The sequence below is a fragment of the Euleptes europaea genome, chromosome 1 (genome assembly GCF_029931775.1).
Source record: "Euleptes europaea isolate rEulEur1 chromosome 1, rEulEur1.hap1, whole genome shotgun sequence".
NCBI classification, from domain to species: Eukaryota; Metazoa; Chordata; class Lepidosauria; order Squamata; family Sphaerodactylidae; genus Euleptes; species Euleptes europaea.
In genome coordinates this window covers 135,280,822-135,307,567 of record NC_079312.1, presented here as the reverse complement: position 1 = coordinate 135,307,567, position 26,746 = coordinate 135,280,822, and the positions used below count along the sequence as shown (strand labels likewise).

Here is a 26,746-nt window from a genome sequence, read left to right as displayed (position 1 = left end):
AGGATATTTTGGAGTCCCAGTGCAAGAATTTAATACTGCTGAAGAGCACTAATAGATTTTCAAGATCATATTATTCATACAGTATTGAAATTATTGTGACATTAGAAGAGGGGCCACAGCCCTCTGGCACAGTACATGTTTTGCAACTGTGAGGTCCCATATGCACTCCCGCCACCCCCAGCATTTCCAATTAATGAATCTTGGCAACATAGGTGGGAAAGACCTCTGGCTGCAATCTCATGACCAAAATACATTATATGAGTGATGTGAGTTGGAACATGGGTGCCAGCATGGTGTAGTGGTTAAGAGCGGTGGACTCTAATCTGGAGAACCGGGTTTGATCCCCCACTCCTCCACATGAGCGGCAGAAACTAATCTGGTGAACCAGGTTGGTTTCCCCACTCCTGCACATGAGGTCAGCTGGGTGACCTTGGGCTAGTCACAGTTCTCTCAGAACTCTCTCAGCCTCACCTACCTCACAGGGTGTCTGTTGTGGGGAGAGGAAGGGAAAGAGATTGTAAGCTGGTTTGATTATCCTTAAAACATAGAGAAAATTGGCATATAAAAACCAACTCTTCTTCTTCTTCCAACCTGACTCATTGCCACATGAAGGATAAATGTTACTCACTTTGAAAATGATGTCAGGGGAAGGGAGGCTTCACGCTTCTCTTTCACAATGTTTCTGCCACCAGAAATGTCTGGGGGGAGGCCTGTTTGCCCCTTCCTTAGGCTCCAAATGTTTACCCCAGGGATAATCCTGAATCCTGAAGCCCCTCCTCGCAAAACTTGGAGCAGCATAGGGAAACACAAAGCTTCCCAAGTGAGTTAAACCAATCCTACGTGTGACAACGAATTGGGTCAGGCACCTGTGTCTCACATGTTGTGCATTTTGGTCCTCAGAGAGCCACTGCAAGTTGGAGTAGAAAGGGCAAGCCAGTCAGACTAAGGTACCTTTAGAAGATACTTAAAGATCTGAAATTTCCATTATGGGCTAGCTATTAAGAGTTTCTTATTAGGCAGAAGCCATGACTAGCAAAGAAAAGATTGCTCAGCCTTTGTGAACTGGTTGTGCGAATCTTGCTTACTTAACTGGTACCCCTATATACTCTGGAACTTGAAAATTTGTGCATGTATGGTTGCATATGAATAGAACTAGAGGAATATTTGCTATATTTGAATCACATAGTGATTGGGATGGTTTGGATTTTCCCTGCCCAGTCCCCATGGCAGCCATTTCCTTCCCCTTCCATGGAGTGGATTAAAAAAAAAAAAAGGAAACTGAACATTTTTATACTGTTATAATCTGCATATCAGGTTGTCTGAATTGCCAGAGTTCATGTTTACCCTTTTTGTTGCAGAGATATAACAGGAAAGTCATATCTCTGCTACACAAGGGGCTTGAGACTTACTTCTTAAAATGAAAACTGGCAATTTGAGAATCTAATATACAGATTGTTAAAATGTCACAATGATATTCAATTGCTGAACTTAAAAACCTTGAAAAATCCCTAGTGGTGGTGCTGGTGGTGGTGGTGTGTGTGTGTGTGGAGAGACGAAAAAATAGCCGCTGCTAGGGGAGTGCAGCAAAGAAGCGATAGGGAAATCTGCCACGTGGATGCCCCGTTGCCACTGTGATGTATTGGCAGATGCTGCGGCAACAGGAAAACTGCACATAGCTAGCCCAATCATATTGCCATGCAAACCGTGTTCACAGCAGCTCACCCTCTGTAAACAATTCACAACAGGAATTACTACACTAGATTGCTTATTTTTTTATCCCCCCCCGTTTTCTTTTGCAACAATCCAAGCTTTATTAGACAGAGAATGACAAATGACCAGTAATGTACAGCAATAAGTGAATTCAAGATAAAATGCATCCAAGCATATTCAAGTGGAGAGATATTACACTTTAATGAAAACCTAGTTTTAGAGAAATAAATTAGAAGTTCCAAAAAAGCTGCATCAAAAGGAGAAAACGTGTGTGTGAAAAGAATCCCCAAAGTTCCTAGCTGGCACCAACATCCCTTCAATATGTCTAACCTTGGAGATGAGAACACTGATCCTTCCCTGTATAACTTAACCTGCATAAAGATGGTGGTAAAAGAACCATGATGTTACAGCTCTGAAGAAACAACCAAATCAGTCTGCATACAAAAGAAGCCTGTTTTTCCAGTGTCATATAAGCAGCAGAGAGCCTTCAGCTAATGAACTGCTTTATGAGATTACCGATTTTATTTTACAGCCCTCCAGTGGTGTGGTGGAGAAAATGGAGGCTGTAGGGCCACAGGATGGAAAATGGTGCCATTGTGGGTGGGACCTTGGAAAATGGAGGCTGTAGGGCCACAGGATGGAAAATGGTGCCATTGTGGGTGGGACCTTGGACCTTTCCCTCAAGACCACCTGATAATGTGCTTTGACTGCGATCTTCTCAAAAAGATCAGAGAAAAGCAGGTTTGGGAAAGAGCGTACCAAGAACAAGGAAACGATGACTGGAGCACGATCAGATTACACCACAGTGTGGATGCCCTCCCCACAACCCTGAAAAAGAAACAAGTGCTTCAGTTTAGCAGACAAAGCAGAGAAAACCTCCAAATGGAAGCAACCAATGAGAGGTCAAGAGTAGGGATGCCAGCCTATAGGTGGACCTGGGATCCCTTGGAATTACTCCTCATCTCCAGACTACAGAGATCAGATTCCCTGGAGAAAATGGATGCGTTGGAGGGTTGACTCTATAGCATTGCACCCCACTGACATTCCTCCATCCCAAATCTCCAGAGGCTCCATCCCCAAATCTCCAGGAGTTTCCCAACCTGGAGCTAGAAACCTTACCCCCCCATCCCCCACCGGTGGCCAAGGGGGACGTGGCAACCCTAGTCAAGAGACATGCTAAGCTGGATGGGAACAAACCACACAGATCACATATAGGAGCATATCCCCAAGTCAGTGATTCAGGCAAATCCTTCATTCCTTCCCTATGAAAAAAGGTTAAAGCATTTGAAGTTCTTTAGTTTAGAAAAAGATAACTAAAGGCAGGGAGGGTCAGAACATGAGAGAGGCTTATAAAATTATAAAAGGCAAAGGTAAAGGTCCCCTGTGCAAGCACCGGGTCATTCCTGATCCATGGAGTGACGTCACATTCCGACGTTTCCGAGGCAGACTTTGTTTACGGGGTGGTTTGCCAGTGCCTTCCCCAGTCATCTTCCCTTTACCCCCAGCAAGCTGGGGCCTCATTTTACCGACCTTGGAAGGATGGAAGATTGAGTCAACCTTGAGCTGGCTACCTGAAACCAACTTCCGTTGGGATCGAACTCAGGTCGTGAGTAGAGCTTGGATTGCAGTAGTGCAGCTTACCACTCTGCGCCACGGGGCTCTGTTTATAAAATTATAAACAGTGTGGAAAAAGAAGATTTTTTAAAAATCTCTGACATTAACTGGTAGCAGATTCAGACCAGACACAAGGAAGTATTTCTTCACACAAAGAATAATAAAGTATGGAAATCACTCCTCCAAAATGTGACAATAGCCACCAGATTAGGTGGCTTTAAAGGGGATGACATACAGTAATGGAGGACAGGTTTATCAACAGCCACTAGTGATGATGAAAACATGGAATCTCCAGGTTCACAAGCAGTCTGCCTTGGACAGTTCCTGGTGGGCAAACAATTTAGGGCACGGTGGACATGGGTGCCTCAGTATCCTGCCTGTGGGCTTCCCAGAAACATCTGGCTAGCCAGTGTTGGAAACAGGGATAGACCCTTTTCCTCAACTGGTATGGCCATCCTCAGGTACCCCTCCCCATTTTTTTTTCATTCTAACTAAGGTAAATCTGTCTTTAGTAAATAACAGCCAGGTTTTTGGCTTCCATTCTATTATCTTCTATGTGGGTCTCCCAGAAGTGTGTGGGTGTGGGTATCTGTAATAGTATTACATTATTTGGATGATGACACACTACAGATTTCTAACACCTCCTGGTATCCACTCAGACAAAAACCAATTACAATTCAGAAGTCTCCCACTGAGGAGTACCACGTGAAAACCAGTGAATTTGTTCTCCTTGTTACCCATATTGAGATGGAAACAATCAGCGAGAGGTTGTGGAAATAAGGGCAGAGGATGGATCCTTGAAGCAATACATAATGTTATAAGGAGCTCTCTGTTGGCTGTCATAGCTGAGGCAGTTTCCTAAGGGGTTAAAGCCTCTTATCTGTTCAGCTGAGCTTGGGCCACTGAGATGTTGAGGTGGACACATGGGATTTTGAGGCTATACTGTTTTTGTTGTCCCTCCATCTTCTACCTTCAAATACTTTTCATTTGTATTCTGCCAGTATTAAACATAACAAATCAAATTTGCTTTCACATAAGGAGGGAGAAGGGAACATACCACGGCTGCATTTCCCTGATGCAGTTCAAAGCTTACAGTTTTACTTAATGCACTTTCAGAATTCTGAGCAGAGGGGGGGATCAAAATCTTAGATTAGATCAGCATTCATGCAGCATCAATTAAAGACTTTAACAAGAAACCATAATGCAGTCTTCTCTTCTGCAATAAAATGTGATCTGATAGTCAATAAATCAAAGCCTGATACCTGAAACCACACCAGTGATTTATAATCCTACCAGATTCTGCAGAGGAGCAGAATGCATTTTTTTTAAAAGAAAAAGGTCTTCCCAGAACAAGGCCTTTACGAAAGTTAGATACTTGCACACCTTCTACCTTTATTCATTGCCGAGCCTCCACTTTGTCACTTTGCCTGATGCTAGTATTTGTTAGCAGAGCCTTTGCATAAGGGCCAGGAAACATCTGTCTATCCTGCCGACATTTAGTTCTCATTTCAACCTGTTTTATCCAGGCAGCTGAAATTCCCAGAAGGTAGCAGGAACAAATCAGATTTCTTTATTCTTGAATGAGCCAAGTGTGGCATTTGTGGGAGAGAGGCCGTTCAGCATAATGCCAGCAAACAATGCAGATTGTAAGAATGTCAAGCTTGCCTAGATGAACTGGTGCAACTATCAAGAAAACAGCCCAGCTGAAGAAGAGGCAGATTCAATTTTACCTCTTCATTACAGGCAATATAACACAGCTTTCTAACAAAAGCACAAATTATTGCTCAATGATGCATTAGGTTATTTTTATTATCTTTGACACAGGGCTCCCTGAAGAACACAGCATACTGTCCTGTACACTAGAAAAATGCCCACCCTGGTGGAAGGTAGCAGTGGAGACTTCTCAAGGACACTGCAGGAGTCGGGGTGGGTGGGGAAGGAGGACTAAAACATATTACATGGATGCCTAATGGGATGCCAACTTGGAATACCAGTTGATGCCAACTTGCCTAAATTCCAATGTAGGGCTGGTTTTTCCCACCACCGCAACAACGTCCCCAGGAATGGTGGTTTATTTCTGCTAAAGAACTGATTCGGTTCCATTCATTTTTATGATGTGAAGAGGATCAGAGAAACCACGGTATGCAGTGGAAAGTGTCATACCTTCATGCCTTACCCTTTCCCTATGAGAGTAGAAAGAACCCCCTTCTCCTCCCTTCCCCCACTCTTCCCCAGTGTGTTACCAAAGCAGATGCTGTCAGACTGTACTGCTACTAAGGGGAGGAAAGCAGATCATGCCATTCAAAAGCCCAGCCTGAGGCAAAAGCGTTCTTCATTTCCCTTCCCCCAGCCAATAAGTGCTTTCAGATAATATTGCATCTGCTGCTGAGGGAAGCCAGGAGCAACTTTCCAGAGCCAGCAGCAGACTTTATGAACTTATTACCACTTCTTGCCTTTTTCATGGTGTACAATACTGTGCACGTGTGTGTGTGTGTGTGTGTGTGTGTGTGTGTGTGTGTGTATGTAAAATTAAAAAGTTAATACGATCTAGGCACTGGCTGTGGATAGAAGTAACATCCTTCATTTGCAGTATTATACTGTGTAAATATGGATGGTGTTGCTATCCTCCACTACAGTTATTGCTTGCCATGTCCCCAAGTAGGATTTTCTTATAGCTGGGCTTTTAGGTTTGCCTCAGTTACTCACGTAGAATCAAAATACTGGTTTACCAGTGAAGAGCAGCACAACAGTACACATAAGTGTAGGAAGACACAAAACGTTTAAATCCAAACGAAAATTAGTTGCACAGATAAAAATAAGTTTATTAATTAGAAAATCAGAATCCCTTTGCATTCAAAAAGAACAAAATGCATCTTAATCTGGCTGAAAAGTAAGCCTTATCAGTCTCATAATGATATAAAGGGACAGGAACATACAGATACAGATATTGAGTTTCAAAGAGTTCTTTCCTGGCCATTTCAAATCAGTCACAGTGGTACTGGACACGTTTGTTAGGCCATGCCAGTTTGATACACACCTAGTCTTATTGGGTGCAAGAATCTACTAGAATAATATCCATCCACAGCACTGGGAACCACCTTAAAAGAAAATCTAATTCCTTCACATTTGACAAAGGGTATTCCCTTGGTTATATGGGATAATCAATATTGTACAAGATGACAAGAGAAAACCTTATCAGTGAAACTTATGCTAATGTTTCCATTTCTCATGCTAATGAAGGCCAAGCTGGGTAACTGTCAGTAAAAAACATATTAGCATTTACATGGAGAAAACATGAAAGCAGGCAGGCAGACAATATCCAACTATACTGGGGAAGGGTCTGGCCAAGGAAAAGTGTCACTGGTCCTTGGTATGTGTGAAAGGAGGTGGCGGGTAGGGGCAGGAACAGCATACCTATAAGGTGGAGCAGCTTTGTTGACTCTGCAAAGTGACCTCTCTAAGGATTTTAAAAATGAAGGCAATAGGATAAATTATGTAGGAAAAATATGAAAATGTGGCAACCAAATACTGCATACATGCACTTTAAGAGTATATAAACCACATTTATACCATTTTCCTTTCAGGGGGAAGGGGGAAAACCTTGCAACTGCATAATCACTCTACAACAAGCAGTACCAGAAAGGTTGTACATGTAAACTTAATATTATAATTCCTCGGTGTCTGAGAATTCAGCCATTATAGCTTAATGCTTTCAGCCTGTGAGCCTGGGAATAAATGGAACATCTTCAGCTATTTACCTCAACATTTATGGAATGTCCTCCCATTCAAAGAATGCAGACCCAAATTCCCCTAAATTATAGGTAGCCTTTATGAATGTAAAAAACTTGTATAATGCTTTTCAATAAAGGATTCACAATCTGATTTAAAAAATTAAATTCAGATCTAGAACTCAATAAAAGCAAACAACTTAAAATTACAACATAACCTAAAGAGCAGAAGCATAGTAACTGGATGAAAAAGAAAAACCCACGCAACTCTAAGCCCCAAAAGCAGACTGGAATAAAAATGAAAGATTTTAATGCCTTTGAAAGGACAAGGAGGGCAATTCTACAGCTGTGAATGGAAAACAAACACCTTTGCTTCTCATGGTACATCTTAAGCACTGGGCAGGTCATATGAAAGGTGGTACTTCGATGAGAGCTAGCCTGTTTATGATTATACAGGTTAAACCCAAAACTTTCCAATGCAGATGTTTCAAATTTGGCAACAGCACTTTGTACTACATGAAGTTTCTGACCATCTTCAAGGATAGTCCTACATAAAGAACACAGCAGTAATCTGGAAGTCACCAAAATATGTATAATGGTAGCCAGTTGTTTATCTTCTGGTAATGGGTATAACTGAAGTATCAGTTGAAACTGATAAAAGGCACTATGGGCAATAGCCGCTACCTGAGCATCCCGAAGCACCAGAATTAGAAATATCCTCAAATTACAAACCCGGACATTGGATAGACATGTTGGTCCCTACATGAGAGAATCAATTAACATAAAACTGACATTAGAAAGCACAACATTCAGAAATGTGTGGGAGAATATTCAGTCTTCCTGGTCATACTGTTGCAGGTTTGAAAGTCACTGTTCTACCAAAACAACAACAATAACAACCCAAAACCAAAAAAAACAAACCCACCTTCTGTCATCCTGGCTTAAAGAGAGACTTGAGTTTCAATATAGTAGCTCATCAGAACACACTTTTTAGAAACTTTAATTGGCTGATCTCAACACTTTCTGTCATATTATAACCTTTTACAGATCCTCCGCTGATTGTTGATTATCCTACATAATTACACTCTTGTTTATCAGTACCCCACGAGAGAGAGGCTGGAACCTCTGACCATTCTGATCACCCATCATGTGAACAACCTAACCCATTTCAGTCTCTCACACAGAGAATCACACTTTGAAAGATTCATGGCAGGACTCACACCAAGCCTCTCTCTGCCCTCAACTCCTTTCTTTCCCCTTCTCCCCTTCTGTAATTTTCCTTCGAAATATGTGGGAAATGATTTCCTCTTCATAGTATCTGAAGAGAGTTCTGTCATGATAGCTGAAATAAAGGCTGTTAGTCTTAAAGACTAAAAACGAACAGCATTTATTTAAGCTGTTCATTTACCAGAAGAGTAACTGGACTTCTGTTTTATTTCCCTAACCAGCCAAGCCACCTTTAATTTCCAATATGCATGTTCTGATTATAGTAATTTTTAAAAATGGCAGTAAGAACTGGGTAGAAAATTATCTTACTGTATGAAGCTTATTCGTAGACCATAGCTAAAATCCACTAGGAATATTTTCCTTGCAAGAATCCAATGAAAGAAAGGAAATTCTTAGTTTCTAGTTCAACTTGTGGAGGAGAATACCTGGTAGATTATGGTCCATATTCCTCAGGCAGTGGTCGGCAAACTCATTAGTCAACAGAGCCAAATATCAACAGTACAACGATTGACATTTCTTTTGAGAGCCAGTTTAACCCCCCCTCAGCTGCCCGAGGAAGCAGTTTAAACAGCCCCCCGCCAGGCTTCCCGGGACTCCCAGGCAGCATGGAGCAGTTTAAACCTCCACAGGGAGCGAAGCGGGGTATCAAGACACGCCAGAGGCCGTGGGGGTGGGGGCGCGTCGCACCTGCTCGCACCTGGAGGGCGGTGCGGAGGGCGGCGGTGCTGTGCCCTGCGGGGTGCCGGGGCTGTAGTGGGCCATCTGGAGCGCTGTTGCCTGGTGCGGGCCGGAGGCCCGGCGCAGCTGCGCCTCCAGCCGAAGAAGCACCGCTTTCCGCTCAGCCTGGGGCGGGGCTGCCCCGCCCACCTCCTCCTCCCACAGCAGCACGCCCACCAGGCCGGCGGCCGGCGCCAGCTGCCCGCGCACGTCGCGCACCAGCTCACCCAACAGCCGCCCCGCCGCCGGCGGGACTGGCTGGCACAGCACGAAGGCCAGCGGGCACCAGGGCCAGCGGCGGCCCGGCCCCAAGCGCGCCTTTGCCTGCCGCCCCCGTGCCCCGCCTCCGCTGCTGCCGCCTCGCCGAAGAGGTCCCGCACGAAGCACTCCAGCAGCGCGCGGCGGTGGCTCCCTGACCCACCGCTGCTGCCCCCCCGCACGTGCCACCAGCGCCTCCAGCTCTTGCAGCACCGGCTCCGGCTCCATGCGCACGCTCCACCCCACGACCGCCGCCACTTTTCTGGCCAGGGGAGGCGCCGGGAAGTCCCGGGAAGCCTGGCGGGCAGCGCAGAGCAGTTTAAACTCCCCCCCGCCCAGCTGCCTGACAATCAGCTGATGGGTGGGGGAGTTTAAACTGCTCCGCACTGCCTGCGCGGAGCAGTTTAAACCCCCCGCCCATCAGCTGTTCGTCAGGCAGCCGGGTGGGGGGGATTTGTGGCAGAGCCGCACTCAAGGGGCCCAAGAGCCACATGTGGCTTGCGAGCCGCGGTTTGCCGACCACTGTCCTAATTGTGTAACCCTAAGGAAATAATCTCAGTACACTGCAACAAATTGTTCTCTTTTAAATATATTTTCTCCAAGTGTTTCCTTCTCCAAATATCCTCTTAGTTTTAAACTTTTAACTTGTCATAACAACATGTACAACAACAAAATTATAAGTTCTGAATACAGTTAGATTTACCGTGAAACTTCACTATACAATATCACTTATTAGAATCTTTTAACATTGATGAGTACCCCTCGGGAAAATCCAAAAGCCGGCAGCAATGTCCTTTACTCAAAAGTAAGCAATATTGTGGGGATCGCTGTAACCCGCTCTGTGCTGGTAACAGCACCACTTCCGCGGTCAGGTGATGTAGAGTGATCCTGAAGTACTAAAAAAAACTCCACCAACCATGTGTGCACAAAAAGATGCATTTTGATTGGTTGTCTAGAGTGATTTATGAGATTAATAAAGTACCACTCCGGTAAAGAGCTATTCTCAGAAACGAGACAAATGTTTTTAATAACCATTGAGAGTTAATATATTACCCTCTCTAAATGGTAAAATAAAGACACCATTATCCTAATTTCTTTTTTTTTAATTTTACCTACTGTTTTTTGGGTTCTCAAACAAACACACAAATCTGAATTTGGCCAAAACAAACATTTGTAGTGAGACCAACAGCTTGAACATTACAAGATGCCTATCAAATCAGTAATATTTCCAAATGTTTCACTGGCTGTATAGCTATGGGTATCAAGAGAAAATTAATTACATTTGTGCTGTGGTGGATGAAGTACCAACTGTTTTGCTACTTAGGAGATTCCCTTATGATTCAAGTTTTTTAGAGCACCACGATTTGCAAACCTGTCTGCAATATCTGTTCTAGTATAAAACACTTACTACATATAACCAGTTAGCACACAGTTTTCTCTTAATCTTTGCATAACTAAAAACAGTTGCTCTGTGGAACAACAATAATGGATGTTCAGTAACTTAACTGCTCCAGGAAACCGAGACTTCAATCAGGGACACCATCAATATCTACTTGATTCACTTGGCGACAGCATTGTTATGACACCAGTCAACGGAAGGCAAACCTTGGCCCTTTGCTTTGAGAGGCTCAAGGAGCAAGACTGACACAAAGGCATGGTTTTTACCAGCATCTATTACGAAGTAATACTATGTACATGAGACACAAGTGGCAGAACTTCCACAGGATTGTTAGAACTAGGTTTCGTTTCTGCACAATGCTGTTCACCTTTCAGAAAGGTCCACAGTGAAGCAGGATACTGTGACTGCTTTCGTTACCAAACTTCCAGATAGGGTTGGCAAGTTGATTAGATTGGTGGGCAATTGCCGGCTTGGAAGCGGGGATCGCACGCAGCTGCACCGACATGATCACGTCACTTCCGGTTTACACCTGGAGGTGCCATATCGCAATGGGCCTTTTATGCAGCACTTCTGGTTGTAAACCAGAAGTGACGTGATCGCATTGGCACAGCTGAGCACACACGATCCCTGCCTCAGCTCCGCTCCAAAAACCTCCTGCCAGAGCTGAGGGGGGACCTGGCAGCCCTACTTCCAGACTATTATGAATTGCAATGTAAAATGGCACTGCAGCTGCTCTTCTCTGGTGCTGCACAAGGACAGACAATGGAAGAATGGATAGAGTAGTCTGTTTGGCATGTGCATCCACTGAGAGCTGTTTCACAGGTTACATGGGTGGGCTTGTCATTGGCCAGTCCTAGTTCCCAGGAAAATACCTGTTCACCACATTCATGCATTATAATATCAGGTGCACCATTCAATCATCCTAGGTAAAAACTTCAAAAACACAACATGACGAGAACCGTGCAGAGGAATGCCTCCCACCCATGTGGCTTTGCGGTTTCATAGTTCAAAAATCAAGCAAGAGGACCGGAACTATAGCTATTTCCAGCACCAGGATGGCTACTTCTACAAGCTTGCTCCACCTCAGAGCTGGGTCAGTCCTGGCCAGGGAAGAGGCCATGTCAGGCACTCTTCTCAAATGACTAAGAAACAAGCTGCAGTGGCTTCCATGTTGATGAAAGGGTCCGACCATTATGTGAATCAGTGTGAGATACCGAGTGGCTAAATACAATAGTACTGGCAATGAGGTTTTGTTATTGTACAAGATACAGTACATTGCCATGATTCAAACTCTAATTTTTGAATGCATGCCCATTTATGCCATCTGTCTGGTTTTCTTTTTACAGTCAATTTTATCCCAAATTCATTGCAAGACTTTTTTTAACCACTTTACAGCATACAAGAAACCTATTGAGGTATGCATACAGAAAAATACATTGTTTACTCGCCGAGAAGGTCCTTTCCGCTCTAAAGTAGAAGGGTATCTTGATCTTTGGGTGTTTCTCGCCCATTGCTAGGGGTAGGCAGGACTAAACTAACAACTTCCTGTCTCCTGGCGAGGAACACTTTCCCTTCCAGTTATTCTACAGCAAGCTCAAGAGACAGGGAAAGGCACTCACAAACAAGGAGTACAAACAACATTAAACTGAATGATAAACTTAGAACCATTCTATATGTATTGCTACAATATTATTATGCCAATCAAATACATAGGCCAGTTTGGTGTGCTTCAGGCCACCCTTGTAAGATGATGTTGCCATCTCCGGGTGGGCAAGATGCCCTTCTACTTCAGAGTGGAAAGGACCGTCTCGGTGAGTAAACAATGTACCTTTCCTGCACTGAAGGAAGGGCATCTTGATCTTTGGGATCTCCAAGAGCAATGAAATAATGGGTGGGAACTCAGTCCTCATCATCTTCCACCCTGTGCTGTAAAATAAGTCTGCTGAATGCCGCTTCGGCGGATGCCATAGTGTTGATTCGATAAAGTCTAATGAAGGTAGTCACATTGGACCAAGTAGCCGCTTTACAGATTTCTTCAGTCGAGGCTTGTTTGAAAAATGCGGCCGACGTGGCTGCGCTTTGCAGTGAATGGGCTGTGATCCCATTCGGAACTTGGAGACCACTGGCTAGGTAGGCTTCTCTGATGCATTGTCTAATGGATGTGCTGATAGACTGTCGGGACATGCGAAGTCCCTTGTTGGGTGCAGAAATGGAGATAAACATAAATTCCATTCTCCTAATGGATTCAGTTCTAGATATATAAATATGAATAGCTCTACGCAGGTCCAAGGTGTGCCAACTCCGCTTTCTGGGAGTAGAAGGATTAGGACAAAAGGAAGGGAGGTGAAGTTCCTGAGACTGATGAAACCGGGAACCCATTTTGGGGGTGAACGAGGGATCAGTATGTAGCACGACTTTATCTTTGTGAAAGATACATAAGTCTTTGCGAAAAGAGAGTCACCGGAGGGGTAGATTGAGCTACTCCTTTAATAAAAGCCTTAACCTGAGGGTGGGATGACAAAGGAATCCCATCAACATCCGGACAGACTGAGGCAATAGCAGACACTTGCTTTAGTAAGGTTGCTGCTCTAAGGCCCTGCTGTGCACCGTTCTGTAAAAAGTCCAGTAACTGAGGTAGCTTAGGAGAGATAGGGTTGATCGTCTTCCGGTGACACCACCTGGAGAAGGCTTTCCAGGTGTATTGATATATCCTTGTAGTAGAAGGATGTCTGGCTTTAAGGATGGTCCCCACCACCTCCACGGAAAGCCCAAGAGCCTTGCCCTTTCAACCTCCAAGCGGTCAATTGAAACCATCCAGGATCTGGATGAATCATTGGTCCCTGTTGAAGGAGATCCGAGGATGTCGGAATCTGCCAGGGTGCCCTGGTGGAGAGCTCCATGAGTGCCAGAAACCACGGCCGGCGTGGCCAATTGGGAGCGATCAGGATGACTTCCGCTCTCTCCGCCCTTATCTTCCTGATGACTTTCGGAAGGTTATGCAGTGGTGGAAAGGCATATAGGAGACCCGGAGGCCACTGAGTCAGAAGAACGTCCACTTGCTCTGCTTTCAGATGGTAGTACCGGGAGAAGAACCTTTCCACCTGACGATTCCGGACTGAGGCGAACAGCTCCACCGTGGCCGTTTCAAACCAGCTGGTGATGGCTTGAAAGATTTGAGTATTCAGCATCCATTCCCCTTCCTGGAGGGTCTGACAGTTTAACCAATCTGCCTGAGTGTTGTGGATGCCCCTTACATGTTCTGCCCTCAGAGACAAAAGGTGTTTTTCTGCCCAGATCATGATGGCCGATGACTCCTGGTACAGGCGAGAGGAGCGAGACCCACCCTGCTTGTTGATGTGGGCCTTGGTCGCCACATTGTCTGTCCTGATTAGCACATGTTTGTTTCTGACAAGGTGGTGGAATTTGATGAGGGCTAGGCGTGCTGCCCTGAGTTTGAGGAGATTGATGTGGAGAGATGTTTCTGACTGGCTTCATACGCCCTGAGCAAAGGAGTCTGCCACTGTTGCTCCCCATCCCTCAAGGCTGGCATCTGTAAACACCTGGACTGGCTGTTCGTGTAGATACGGTTGTCCGACTGTTAAGATTGTCGACTTTGGTCCACCATAAGAGGCTTGTCCTGGCCACCGGACTGAGGGAGAGGGTCTTGTCTATCTTGTGTGTGATGAACAGCTGGAATGGACGCAGCGCTGCTTGAAGTGGTCGGGAGTGGAAGTGAGCCCAAGGAATCAGGCCTAGACATGATACCATGAGGCCTAGGAGCCTTGTCAGACCCATCAGTCGATGTCGTGATGACTTTACCATGGACTTGGCCACCGCCGCAATTTTGCGGGCCTTGTCTGTTGGGAGGAATACTGAATTGGTGGTGGAATCTATGACCACTCCCAGATGTAGGATCCTCTGCAACAGGCTTAGCAAGCTTTTGGCTTTGTTTATAAGAAAGCAGAGAGTTTCAAGTGCCATGATGACTCGAGTGGTGTGCTGAAGTGCCAGGTTGTATGACGGGGCGCATATGAGTAGGTCGTCTAGGTAGGGATGTACTTGGATTCCTTCCTTCCTTAACATCGCCACAATAGCCACTATCACTTTGGAAAAAACTCGGGGGGCAGATGTCAACCCGAATGGTAGTGCCCTGAACTGAAAATGAAGGTTCATATAGTTGAATCTCAGAAAGCGCCGGTGGGACTGATGGATGGGGATATGCATAAAAGCCTCTGTGAGATCTATGGATGTCATGAAGATGTTTGGACACAGTGCCTCTATGATGGCTCGCAGTGTCTCCTTGCGAAAATGTTTGGCCTGGATGAATTGATTGAGAAATTTGAGATTCAGGATAGCCCTCCAGTCCCCATTCTTTTTGGGAACTGTGAAAAATATGGAGTAAACTCCCTGGAAATGTTCCTGAATAGGTACTTCCTCTATGTCCCTGATCCGGATCAAGTGAGAAATGGCTTCCATCATTCTCTGATGTTTTACAGCACTGCGGTAGCATGGTGATGTGACAAAGCAATCTGGAGGCTTGTGATGAAATTCTATTAGATATCCCTGCTGAATTATTTGAAGTACCCAGGCATCCGTCTGGGAGTGGCGCTACTGTGGAAGGAAAAGTAGTAACCTTCCCCCCACCAACTTGATCCCTGGCGTCACTGCTTATTTCCTTTGAAGAATTTGTCAGGTTTGTCTGCCCTAAAGGACTGTGGTTGTGAGGGGCGGTTGAATCTGTTGAAACGTCGAAAGGACCCTCTCTGAGGAGTCCAGTGTGGGCGTCTCTGATCCTGTCTGAACCTGGATAAGGTATGGTGGGATCGAAAGGACTGAGAGTATTGGCCAGGACGGGGTTCCTTTTCATGGGATTTAAGGATCGCCTTATTTTTATCCTTAATTTCAGAGAGCATCTTATCTAGTCTCTCTCCAAATAACTTTCCACCCTTGTATGGATGACCCATTAACATGGTTTTGGACCTGGACTCAGCCGACCATGGCCTTAACCATAGGGCCCTGCGAATGGCTGTATTGGAGGCGACCGCTCTATGTCGTGGTGCAGGCGAGGAGTGAGGGCTGTAAGTTGTAAGCGTAATCTGGGGAACAGTCCAAGGTCATTCACAGTGAAGGCAGAGTCTGAGATATCAATACAGGCAAGGGAAGTCCAAGGTGTTAGTCAGAGCCAGTCCAAGAAGTCAGGGTATCAGGAATCCAAAGGATAGCAGGGAAACAAGGCCGGTACACCAAGAGGTTGGTGACAAGTTGCTTGCACAACAGCCAAGCCTAACTGATGGCTTAAATCCCTTCCCCTGCTGCTGTAGCAGAGCCAGCTGATGCTGATGAGACTGAGTTCACAGGTGGTGCTTCAGCCCTGCTCTTCCTCATCACTGCTACTGGGGAGGTTCCTGTGTAAAGCCTTCAGCCTAGCACTCTGCCGTCTCTGCTGCATTGCCAGACGAACCTGTTTTCTTTTCTGCTCCAGTGGCCTTGGTGAGGCCTCTGGAGACACTGCATGTTGCAAGGTGTCAGGTCCAGCTGGAGTCCTTGAGCTGGCAGGCTGCAGGCATGGCGAGTCATCTCCTGACTTTGGCTGATCCTCTATTCTGGCCTCTACTTCCTCTTCGTCAGAGGAGGTCTCTGCAGGCTGACTCTCTGCCGGCTGACTCATGACACTCTAGCAGCAAAGATCACTGCGTCCAAGGAGGCATCTGCCATAAAGGAGGATGCCTTTAGCACTCGAGACAGGCCCTTGGCTATTTTTTTTATCTGCGGTGGGTAGAAGCTGAGTGAACTTCTTTATCCAGGCATTTGAAGCCCTAGCCATCAGTGCTATTGTGGTATTGGCCTGAATAGACAGTGCAGCTGCCTATTGGAAAGAAATTCTATTGGAAAGAAATTCCATTTTCCTATTGAGCTGATCTTTAATAAAGCCCACTCCATCCTCTGCCAGGAAGTCAGAGGATTGAAGGGCAGAGATAGGAGCATCTACCACAGGCAATTCCAACATATCCATTATATGAGGCCATATCATATAGTTTCTTGGCATTGCCAGAGAACTGTTTATTATGTAGGGGTTTGTCCCATTCAGCTCTAATAACTTTCTCAAAGTATTCTGGTAAGGGGACCTTAATAGTCTGGGCCTCACATTGCGGGAAATATTCCTTGGAACCTTTACATCTGGATTTAGGCTTAGATTCCTCAGGAGCTTCAGCTTCATCAGATAGGTCTAAAGCAAAAACTCTCCTTCCTCCTTATCGTCAGCCCCAGAATCCCTATCCACAGGGTAGGTTTCATTTCTCTGCTCTTGGTAGGTTTCATTTCTCTGCTCTTGGATAAATGTCTTTCCATGGAGCCCTCTATTATGTACCTGTTCAAACGAGGGGTTCTTGGGGGATCCCCCTTCCTCAGAAGGGTGGGTTACTTTACCCTCCGTAGGTATCCTGGGCTCCACATCCAAAGGCACACCAGAGGATCCGGCGGGAACCTTAGAGGTCAAAGCGGAACTCTGCTTAAGCTGGCGCTTGCGGCTGCCACCTTTGTTCCTGTCATTAGACTTGTTTTTCTTCAGCGATTTTCCAGCCGAAGTAGATGGCAGCGACGACTTTCCAGTCTCCCTCTCCGATAGTCCGCCAGGGCGGCTAACGGCGGGAGCTGATTTTAAGGCCAATTCTTGATCTGCATCAGAAAGGAGCTCGATGTCCTCTGATGCAGCTTCTCCGGCAGCCATTTTGTTTGCCGCATCTTTCCCGTGGCTTAGCTGTTTCTCCTGGGGCTCAGTTGATGGTCGGCAGAGCCGGGAGCTTAAATTTAAAAAACAAACGTACCCAAACGAGAGGGAGGGTAGGGAGGGAAAACAATTGGATACGGCAAGGTAAGGAAAAGAATCTATTCTAACCTAATTTCACCAGACCTAGGCAGCAGCTATGGCTGCAATGCTCTCACCCCAGCGAAGGCAGGAGAAGAACTGGAAGGGGAGGTGTTCCTTGCCAGGAGACAGGAAGTTGTTAGTTTAGTCCCGCCTACCCCTAGGAATGGGCGAGAAACACCCAAAGATCAAGATGCCCTTCCTTCAGAGCGGGAAAGATTTCTTTCTACTCCTTCTGCAACCAGAGGACAGTAGCATAGTATATGACCAGGGAGCATTCACAGGTGATTTAAAACACAGGCATTCATATAAAAACACCACAGAGAGTTGCTATTTGACAATTCACCCCTTCAATAACCGGGAGAATTATTTGTTCCTTTAGTTTAATCTAGAGACTTTTCCATGGTTTCTTATAGTTCAAATTTCAATTGCCTGATTTCTTCCAGGGGATCATCCCCCATGCCTCTTTAGTTTTGTCCTTGTAGAAAGTCTGTGGTTACTGTGGATGTGAAAGGTGCTCTTGATGTCTGATGTTTTAAAAAGAGGCCAGAGTGTTACTCCAAGTTCCAATTCAAATTGCATAGGAGCAGCTTGGCAAGAAAGGGAAACTCCAAAGATTCCGTCAATCAAGCCAGTTCAAGTCTAAATTCTAGCAAAGGATGTGATCTGCTGACCTTCTCCCTGGATTAAATGGCCTTCACTTAAGGAACAATGTTTCAATATTGTTAAAGTATCTGCACAGCTAGAAACCTAATTGTCGGTGTCCCTCTGGGACGGGAGACAGGCAGAATATATGATCATCACAAATCTCCCAGGAAGCGTAAGTGTAGTTTGACTCAGAGATATATTGTTTTCTAACTATTGTGGGGCATAAAGAAAACATATGGCACTGCTTTTCATAGTAGGCAAGCTAAAATAATGTGTTGTACTGGGGGCTGTGTTCTTTTTGTTTGCGTTCCACACCAAAGACAGCAAAAGGTGTCTCTGGCTATATTCACCCATGTGCTTAAATTTCAGTTCTCATATTCCTTTTTCTTCAGCCATCCCACTTCATTTTCCTTGTGTTCGAAGATATATTAATGCACATAAAACACAATGAAGATTAACCATGTTTGATAATAGCTAGATACTGCACTAGCCTGCTCACGAATCAGCCACAATATCAATATTTTGAATTCAGCACAGTCTCTTCACTATGGAGATGAATAGGAGTATGATGAGAGGGGAGGCAGCAGCAAAACTCTCTTTCTACACAAACATCTACAGTAATTAGCAAGGGAAGATATGGAAATCGCAGCTGCCTACACAAAATATGTAGCCAGCTGCTTATAAACCGCCCTTCCCTGAACCACTGTGATGGTTTGGGCACTGTTATTATTCATAATTCATATAGCATTGTCTAGCATACAGCCCATATCACATTCATTTCTCTGTGAGGAAAGTTGCCACTATTTCCTAATGGAAACGGGGGCTGAAAGATAGTGAGCCAAGGGTCTGAACCCATATTTTCTAAGTCCAAAGAAGGTCTACCTTTACCATGAGCTTATCCTCCTTACAGAATTTGTCCACACCGGTGCTCAATACTCATCAGTAAGCATACCTATGGAAGTTTACATAAAACTGTCCTCAATGTTACTCAGTCTGCTCAAATATTAAAGCGATAGGCATGGTCTAGACCAGAGGTTCCTAAACTGTGCTCTGTGGAGCACTTAGTGCTCCGCGAAACATCTCCTAGTGCTCCATGAAGAGATTGGAAAGAAAAATACTACTGACATTTGATTTAGTATAAAGGTGCTAGGTGAAAATTAATGCTCCATGACAAATTTCTCTCCTGGAAAGTGCTCCATGACTCAAAAAGTTCTCTTTCCACATAATTTTATAAACCTCTACCATGTCCCCCTTTAGTTGTCTTTTTTCTAAACTGAAAGGGCCCAGACTCTTCAGGCTTCCCTTATAGGAAAGGTGTTCCAACCCCTTAATCATCCTGCTTGCCCTCCTCTGTACTTTTTCCAGCTCTGCAACGTCCTTTTTGAGATACAGTGACCAGAACTGCACACAGTATTCCAAATGAGGCCGTACTATAGATCTATACAGGGGCATTATAATGTTGGCTGTTTTATTTTCAATCCCTTTCTCTCCCCCTCCCCTGCTTCCCCCTCCCTATACACAGACCCTTTCCCTGCCGATTGTGGATAGAGGGCAGAAAGTTGGGCCAAGCCAGATCTTCCCAGAGTATCTTGGGTGGGTTCAGTACTGGCCCAGAAGCCTTCAGAAGCATAAAACTGATATCCGCTTGGGAAATATTTTGTGAATAAGCCTTACATCACTTATTCATTTGCATGCCTATTAGCAAACGGAAGGAAACAAATAACTGTTTTCAAAAATAAATCTTCAGCACTAGTCAGGAAGTAAAATGAATAATTGAGAAATAGGGGATCATGAATGGGGAATGAGCGCTGGGAAGACACTTTGGCTAAATATATATGGAAATGATTCACTTTTTAGGGGTAGCATATTTGCCCAGTTCTATGATTCAGAAAAGGTTTATGGAAAACAGACAGACTGTACCTTCATAACTGGCTGGGCAAAATACTTGGCACTCCAGTCACAAAACCCTGTCTGCATTGTGGCTGACATGAAGTTCTTGTGTCCCACAGTGTCGTCGGCATCATCTGCTGTCTGTTGAGGAAAGGAGTGATGAAATGAAAGTACAAACACTTCAGCTAGAGACCTGCATGCCCTTTTTCTCTGGCACTGGCATCAGATGGGCTACATGATGATATAATCAGCCAGGAACCCGTTATTGCACCACAAAGATGCCAAATCAGAAGACAGCATAGACTAGGACTTGACCCAGGTTTATTGGGAGGTCAAGGGTAGCTAGATGCATAATAGCCATATTCTGCCCTTGTATATTATAGTGCACAGAACTGCATGTGCCTAGTAAAAATCTCAATGCATCTTGACCACCCACATCTCCACTGGGGCTGCACTGACCATGTTTGTGTCTTTCTATATCATAAACACCAACATTTCCCTCTGATCCTGTTCAGAAACTCTGTATACTATTATGTGCTATTAAATATAAACAGATTCTTTCCAGACTGAAGTATGGAAAGCTGCTATAAGTTAGACACATCTGGGAGCCATAAGAGTAAGGCAGGAACCAGAATGTAATGAGATAAACAACAGGATGGAAGGACTAGTGGGAAGACCATTATCTTTACCTGATCCGGGCCTTTGTCAAACATTTTCCTTGTCCTGGGAAACTGGTGGGAGTGGGGAGTGTACTGCACCCCCATGCTGCCCACATTTGCAGGTCTTACAGATGAGATGTCCCGATTGACAGGCTGCTTTGTCACATCATTTGTCAAACTGGAGCTACTGGTGCTGGTGGTTGGTGGTGATCCTCTAGTAAAGGGGAAAGAAATGTGAGTGGACACAGAACTGGGAATGCTCGGGCTGCCTTTACTAACAGTGGCTTCGAGTTGCTCCCAGTTGCTTTTGCAATCTTGTTTACTCTTGTGAATACTGCAAGTGTGTCTGTGGATATTGTTCCCCAAAGTGGTAGCCATTTGGCCCTTGCCCCAATGACGTCAAAGAAAATTTGAAATTTTACCTAACATCTAGGAATTGTCTGTATTTTACAACCAAGTGTAAATGTGGGTGCCACAATTTGCTTTTCACAAGTCTCCTTACCTGCAATCAGAATGTCAGGTTATCCTTGAGTGAAAGACAACTCTTCAGTGAAAATGAAGTCTGTGCAGAGACATTTTTCCCTTCATAGCAAAGCCACAAGAACCACTTGATCAGCCATTTCCCCCCCGCCCAATGCACAGATTATTCTATGTGCTAGAAAAAGTCCGAATTCCACAATGACAGAAAGATTGTTTAATGGTCCTTTTATACTTGGGTACGTGCAGTAGGAAGCTGACAGGTTCCCAATACAAGTGGCATGACAAGATGCTTGTGACACCTTTCATACATTACAGGGCATGATATAAACTTTTTCCTGCATAGAAAATAACCTCTCCGTGTACTGAAAAATATATATATATGAAGTTGCTCCAAGAATGAGTTATATGTTCCTTTTGACTAACAGGTTTGAATCCCCCTTGCTGTAGAATAAAAAGTAGCCATTTTGAGGCAATGCAGTATTCTTTGCAGAGATTGTATGAGATCATTATATAAGGAGAGAGATTTGGCTGAACCTGCGCTGATGTGAAACATCTCATAGTTCACTGTTCCGGACAGGTGGCTTGAAAAATTGACCATGGCTTGGCAGAACTATGTTAGTCAAAAGGCAACTTTCCCATTCCATATCTCCCCTGCTATAGTCTTCTAAACTCCTCTTCCAAATTGTGCCCCCATGGGTTACCAGATCCTAGGAATCCCACGGTGGGGGGGTGTTGAAGTGGTATGGGGGCTGCAATGGGAGGGGAGAACTGGAAAAAAAAACTCTTTCCCATTCTTCCATGAGCAAAGCAGGAGCATAAAAGCCAAGCCTAAATGAGAACAGTACTCATGCAAACACGCATGCATACATGCATCCCTCAGGCACAAAGTCACTTGTGTATGATAAGGAGCCCAAGGTATAAGTAACTTACCCCACTTGGTGTATGTGCATACCCTTGTTGGTAGGGCTGGCTGGGGCTGACTGAGTGAGGGAGGAGGTGTCAAGGATGCGCTGCGGGCGGGCATTGATAGTTGCCTAGGAAACAAAAAATGGAAAAAACTGAGAGGGAGCAAATGCCAACCTCTCTTTAGAGTTGGCAATAAAATGAATTTTCACAAGCGTCAATAACCTCACAGTCAAGGGGAGTACAAGGATGGACCCTTGAGCACTGCTATGGGATTATTAGACTACTTAGGTACACACCTATCACAAAGGATCAGATCTGATACCATTGACAAAAGGCTCAAAATGAATAAAGTTTTGGTGAGCTTGAAAGCTGGTACAATGTCACTTTGGTTGGTCCTAATAAAAAGCATTTTACAACTGTGTTTATTGTTCACAATTAATAAGCAATTCCTTCTCCCTTTAATGTAGTTAACATTTACATTGGAACTTCGTGGGGGAAGGGCATCCTGGAAAAGGGGAAGCAGAGCAGAAAGCTCGAGGTTACCTTTATAACTCAAAGGAAATTTCATTAAATTACCAATATCAGAACTTGGCTTGGTACCTGTTCAGCACAAAGTCTTTCATAAACAATATGTAAATTTTTAAAAAAAGAAATGGGAACATGTAAATTTGCAAACAAACCAACATGCGTGCACGGTGCTTTAGTACAATCTGTGAGGAAAGAGGAAAAAACACAGTGTGTTCAGGGGTGAAATATTACTTACTGTTCCCATAAACGGAGTTCCTCAACTGCAAATTGTCTTTAGATACTGAGATGAGGGGGAAATCGCTTTTTGGGCAATGACTTAAAAAAAAAAAACAGTCGGAAAATAAATACCGTGGCCCCCCTGCAATTTCCTAAAAGTCATAATAAATAAACCTCCTTTACCACCTCTTGAAAACCATTAGCAAGGAAAGGAGGGAGGGGAACTGAGGGCAAGAAAGTCTCATAACCAGTCTTCTAATGCAACAGAACCTTCACTTTTACAGGTGCATCACACCCAAACGAGATTGAGATGATGGCCATTATGATCACAGTAGTTGTACTGAAAAAGCGTAAAAGAGCCATCGACAAGGCCTTTGGGATCTCGGAGAAATAAAGAGCATAAATGGCAGAGAGTGTTTCTCATAATACCTGCATTTGCACTTCACACCCCTGATTGCTGGGTGCATGCTGGCAGATTACAGCTGTTGTGCTTGAGAGCACACTTTATCTCTCCTGCAGCCCTCACCTAGTTGTGTTGGCCTTTTCAGATGGACTTCTTCTTTATTTCCTACTTCTCAAAAGAGATATTTACATTGTGGCTTAAAGAAAGGAGGGTGTCAAATTACTTATGTGCTCCATTCTTGGGTGGAGGTGGATAATAATGATGAAGAACCAGCTGCATCTATATGAGTGAGAGAATTTGCTGCTGCTGCTAGTCTTCAAATTGGGCACGACAAAAAAAATCCTAGGTTAATTAAAAAGCACTTATTTCCTGATCCACTGTTAATGACGAAGACTCAGAGAAAACCCCAGAATATTTCTATTACCTTCAAGGGCTGGAGAAAAGATTCCTCATCATCTGATTCTTATCATTATAAATGGTTCACACCACCCTAGTTCAAGTGAACCAGCAAATCATACCAGAGCTAGCACCCGCCCTCTCTGCCTCGGCAAGAACAAAACCAAACAAGAACACCCCTCCCACTGTATTGAAAAGCCAAAAACTGGGTATGAAGGCAGATGATTGGGTTATACTACTCAGTTACACCCAGGATATATGAATACTACTGTATTGATTAAACTACTGTAGTGATTAAACTTATTAAACTCTCCATTAGAAAGATGTTTCTAATGGGCCTCTACCAGAACGATAAATACATTTACATTAAGAATGACTCTGAAACGCTGGGATAAAGAAAGCAATCCAAGCAAATTGCAAAGGCATCCCAGGTCCTCCATATAGGGCTAATGTTTAACAACTTCCACTAAAGTATTATGTTTGTGAAAATATAACCTATACTGTACACAAATGTAAGAACCTACATTTAGCAGACTATCTTTCCCTGGCACTTTCCCCTGAATGGGAGGTTTTAAAACAGACCAGAGCAGTTGCAAAGCATCCTGAATAGAAACAGAGAAGCACTGTCAGTGGCTCTCCAACTGTGCATCTGGCTGCTGGATTTGCTGGAATGCTTGCATTAGCTTTCTTGAGAGGGAGAAAGGAAGAGCAGTAAAAGATTCCAAACAGTTTAATGCAGGAATTCTGTGGATTTCGGCTCTGGTTTGTTCTGTCTATATTTACAATATGTGAAAGTGCTGTATTTTCCTCGTTAAAACAACTGAATAAAACCTTGTTCACAAAACTTAGGTCAGCTTTTTTTTCATGAAGATAGTTTCAGATAGGTAGCTATGTTGGTCCTGCAGAAGAGCGAGATTGGAATCCAGTAGCATTTTAAAGACCAACAAGATTTCCAGGGTATAAGCTTTCAAGAGTCAAAGCTCCCTTTGTCAGATACCGAAGGAACGAAGGAAGCGATGAAGGGACTCTTGAAAGCTTATACCCTGGAAATCTTGCTGGTCTCTAAGGTGCAACTGTACTTTAATCATTTCCCCCTTGATGGAATAAGCCACTGACATGTAAACAGAGGACTCACTTCCCAAATGGTAACACGCATGGAGAGTTGGATAAAAATGTAGCATAAAGTCCTATGAAACATCCTTGTCAAAATCTGTTATCTAGCAGCTACAAACTTCAAGTCCCCACAGCCAACAATCAATTTGATGAATATGTTTCAAATCTGTTTCCTGAAAAATAAACTAAACATTTATTCTCAAGATACTCATACCAGATCTATCTTTCCTAAAAAAGACAGCGAATGATGGAACCTGAAGAGCAACTAGGGTTTAGTGCTTGTTCATCCACAGAATTGTCTGACAGAGAGTGAACGCTGCATATATCTAATTCCCACAGTCATCTGAGGCTTATGCCATAAAAAAAAAAAAAAAAAACCCAGATACTTTAAACAATCCAAAAATAGTTATATTAATTGCAGCCACTGTACATTAAAGGTCATTTCCCTTCCTTTAAATTATAACACAAAGAGCAAATGAGCTCTTTAAACATTTAAATTGTTTTAAATGTTGAAAGCAAAGTTATTCCACTTCAATTAATGGCTGAGCTCCAAAGATCTCAGTGTGAAAGAAGGAAGGCACACAGATATGTAAGAGGAGTGTGGGATGTTGTTGATTTTTGATCCCACTATACTGCCTCAAACTGGCTCCAGTGCATCAAGAAACACTCTAAGGAAGCTCTTTAGGGTGGGGTGGAGGAAATCAGCAACTCCATGAATTAACATGGTGTAGTGCTAACATGGTGTAGTAGTTAAGATGTCGGACTAGGATCTGGGAAACTCAGGTATGAATCCCCACTCTGACATGGAAACTTGCTGGGTAACCATGGGCCAGTCACGCACTGTCAGCCTCGACCCTGGCTAGTATTTGGATGGGAGACCTCCAAGGAATACCAGGGTCGTGACACGGAGGCAGGCAATGGCAAACCACCTCTGGACATCTCTTGCCTTGAAAATCCTACAGGGTTGCCATAAGTCGGCTGCAACTTGACGGCACTTTACACACACACACACACACACACACACACACACACACACACACATCTTCCTCTTACACAGTGGAATCTTTGGCTCCAAACCCAAGACTTGGATCCACGTATTTCATAGCCAGCTTTTGATTCCTGCATCTAGCAATTTTTAAAATAACAAAGAATGCTAGCCTAGGTACAACAAGCCAATGCACCTAATTTCTTTATGTCAGCATGTGGGATCAGCCCGTTCTTGTCAGCTTGATGCATATACTATGCTAAAGCTGAGCATAGTCAATCAAGTGCCTTGAACTTCAGGGCAGCTGACTTTAATAGAGAAATGACAGTTAGTATTTCATGCTTAGATAAAACAGAGAGCCCACAGCTAGAAAAGGAGGGAGGGATTTGTGCCTGCACAGAAGACCACTCAGTGAACAACAGTTACAGGTAAATACAGCCCTGTTTTTATCTTCATGGCTTCTGTGCAGTTCCAAACTGGTAGACTCCCAAGCTCGCTTACCCTGGAGGTGGGTGTGGGATACTTAGCGGAACAGACTTTGTAGAACAGGTCTAACAACAGCTGAGGCACTACTCGAATTTACGTCTACAGAATAATGTCTGACGAAAGTTGGAGGCAGAAAGCCATGTAGCAGCTCTACAGATGTCAGAGAAAGTCACACTTCGGAGGAGAGTGACAGAGGACACCTGAGCTCTGACGGAGTGTGCAATAACTGGTAGTGAACACAGTATCTGAGCCAGAGCACAGAAGCGTTGGATAGCAGACACCACTCATGGAGAAAGGGACTGAGGATAAAATGGATGATCCTTTCAAGGCTCCCCATGGCAGATAAAGAAATGCAGATCTTTTCAGAATTCTTTTGTATGCTCTAAATAAAACAGCAGTGCTCTTCTAATATCCTAAATGGGTAGTGTGTGCTCTGCTGGATGGTGCAGGAAAGAAGACTGGCAGTATAATATCCTAGGAAAGGTGAAAACTGGACACAACCTTGGAGAGAAACTGCA

The 26,746-nt window shown here is 44.3% G+C and overlaps 1 protein-coding gene across 3 annotated transcripts in view; it reads right to left on the bottom strand.

Annotated features, from left to right (window-relative positions):
- RPTOR (regulatory associated protein of MTOR complex 1) overlaps positions 1 to 26,746 on the bottom strand; it is a 494,290-nt gene that overhangs the window by 58,474 nt on the left and 409,070 nt on the right. For all 3 annotated transcript variants that reach the window (XM_056867014.1, XM_056867015.1, XM_056867017.1), the window contains 3 exons: positions 22,126 to 22,229; positions 20,746 to 20,929; positions 20,087 to 20,197 (listed from right to left, as the gene is read on the bottom strand). In XM_056867014.1, the coding sequence (XP_056722992.1) occupies positions 20,087 to 20,197; positions 20,746 to 20,929; positions 22,126 to 22,229 (399 nt within the window). The remainder of the gene's footprint in view (positions 1 to 20,086; positions 20,198 to 20,745; positions 20,930 to 22,125; positions 22,230 to 26,746) is intronic.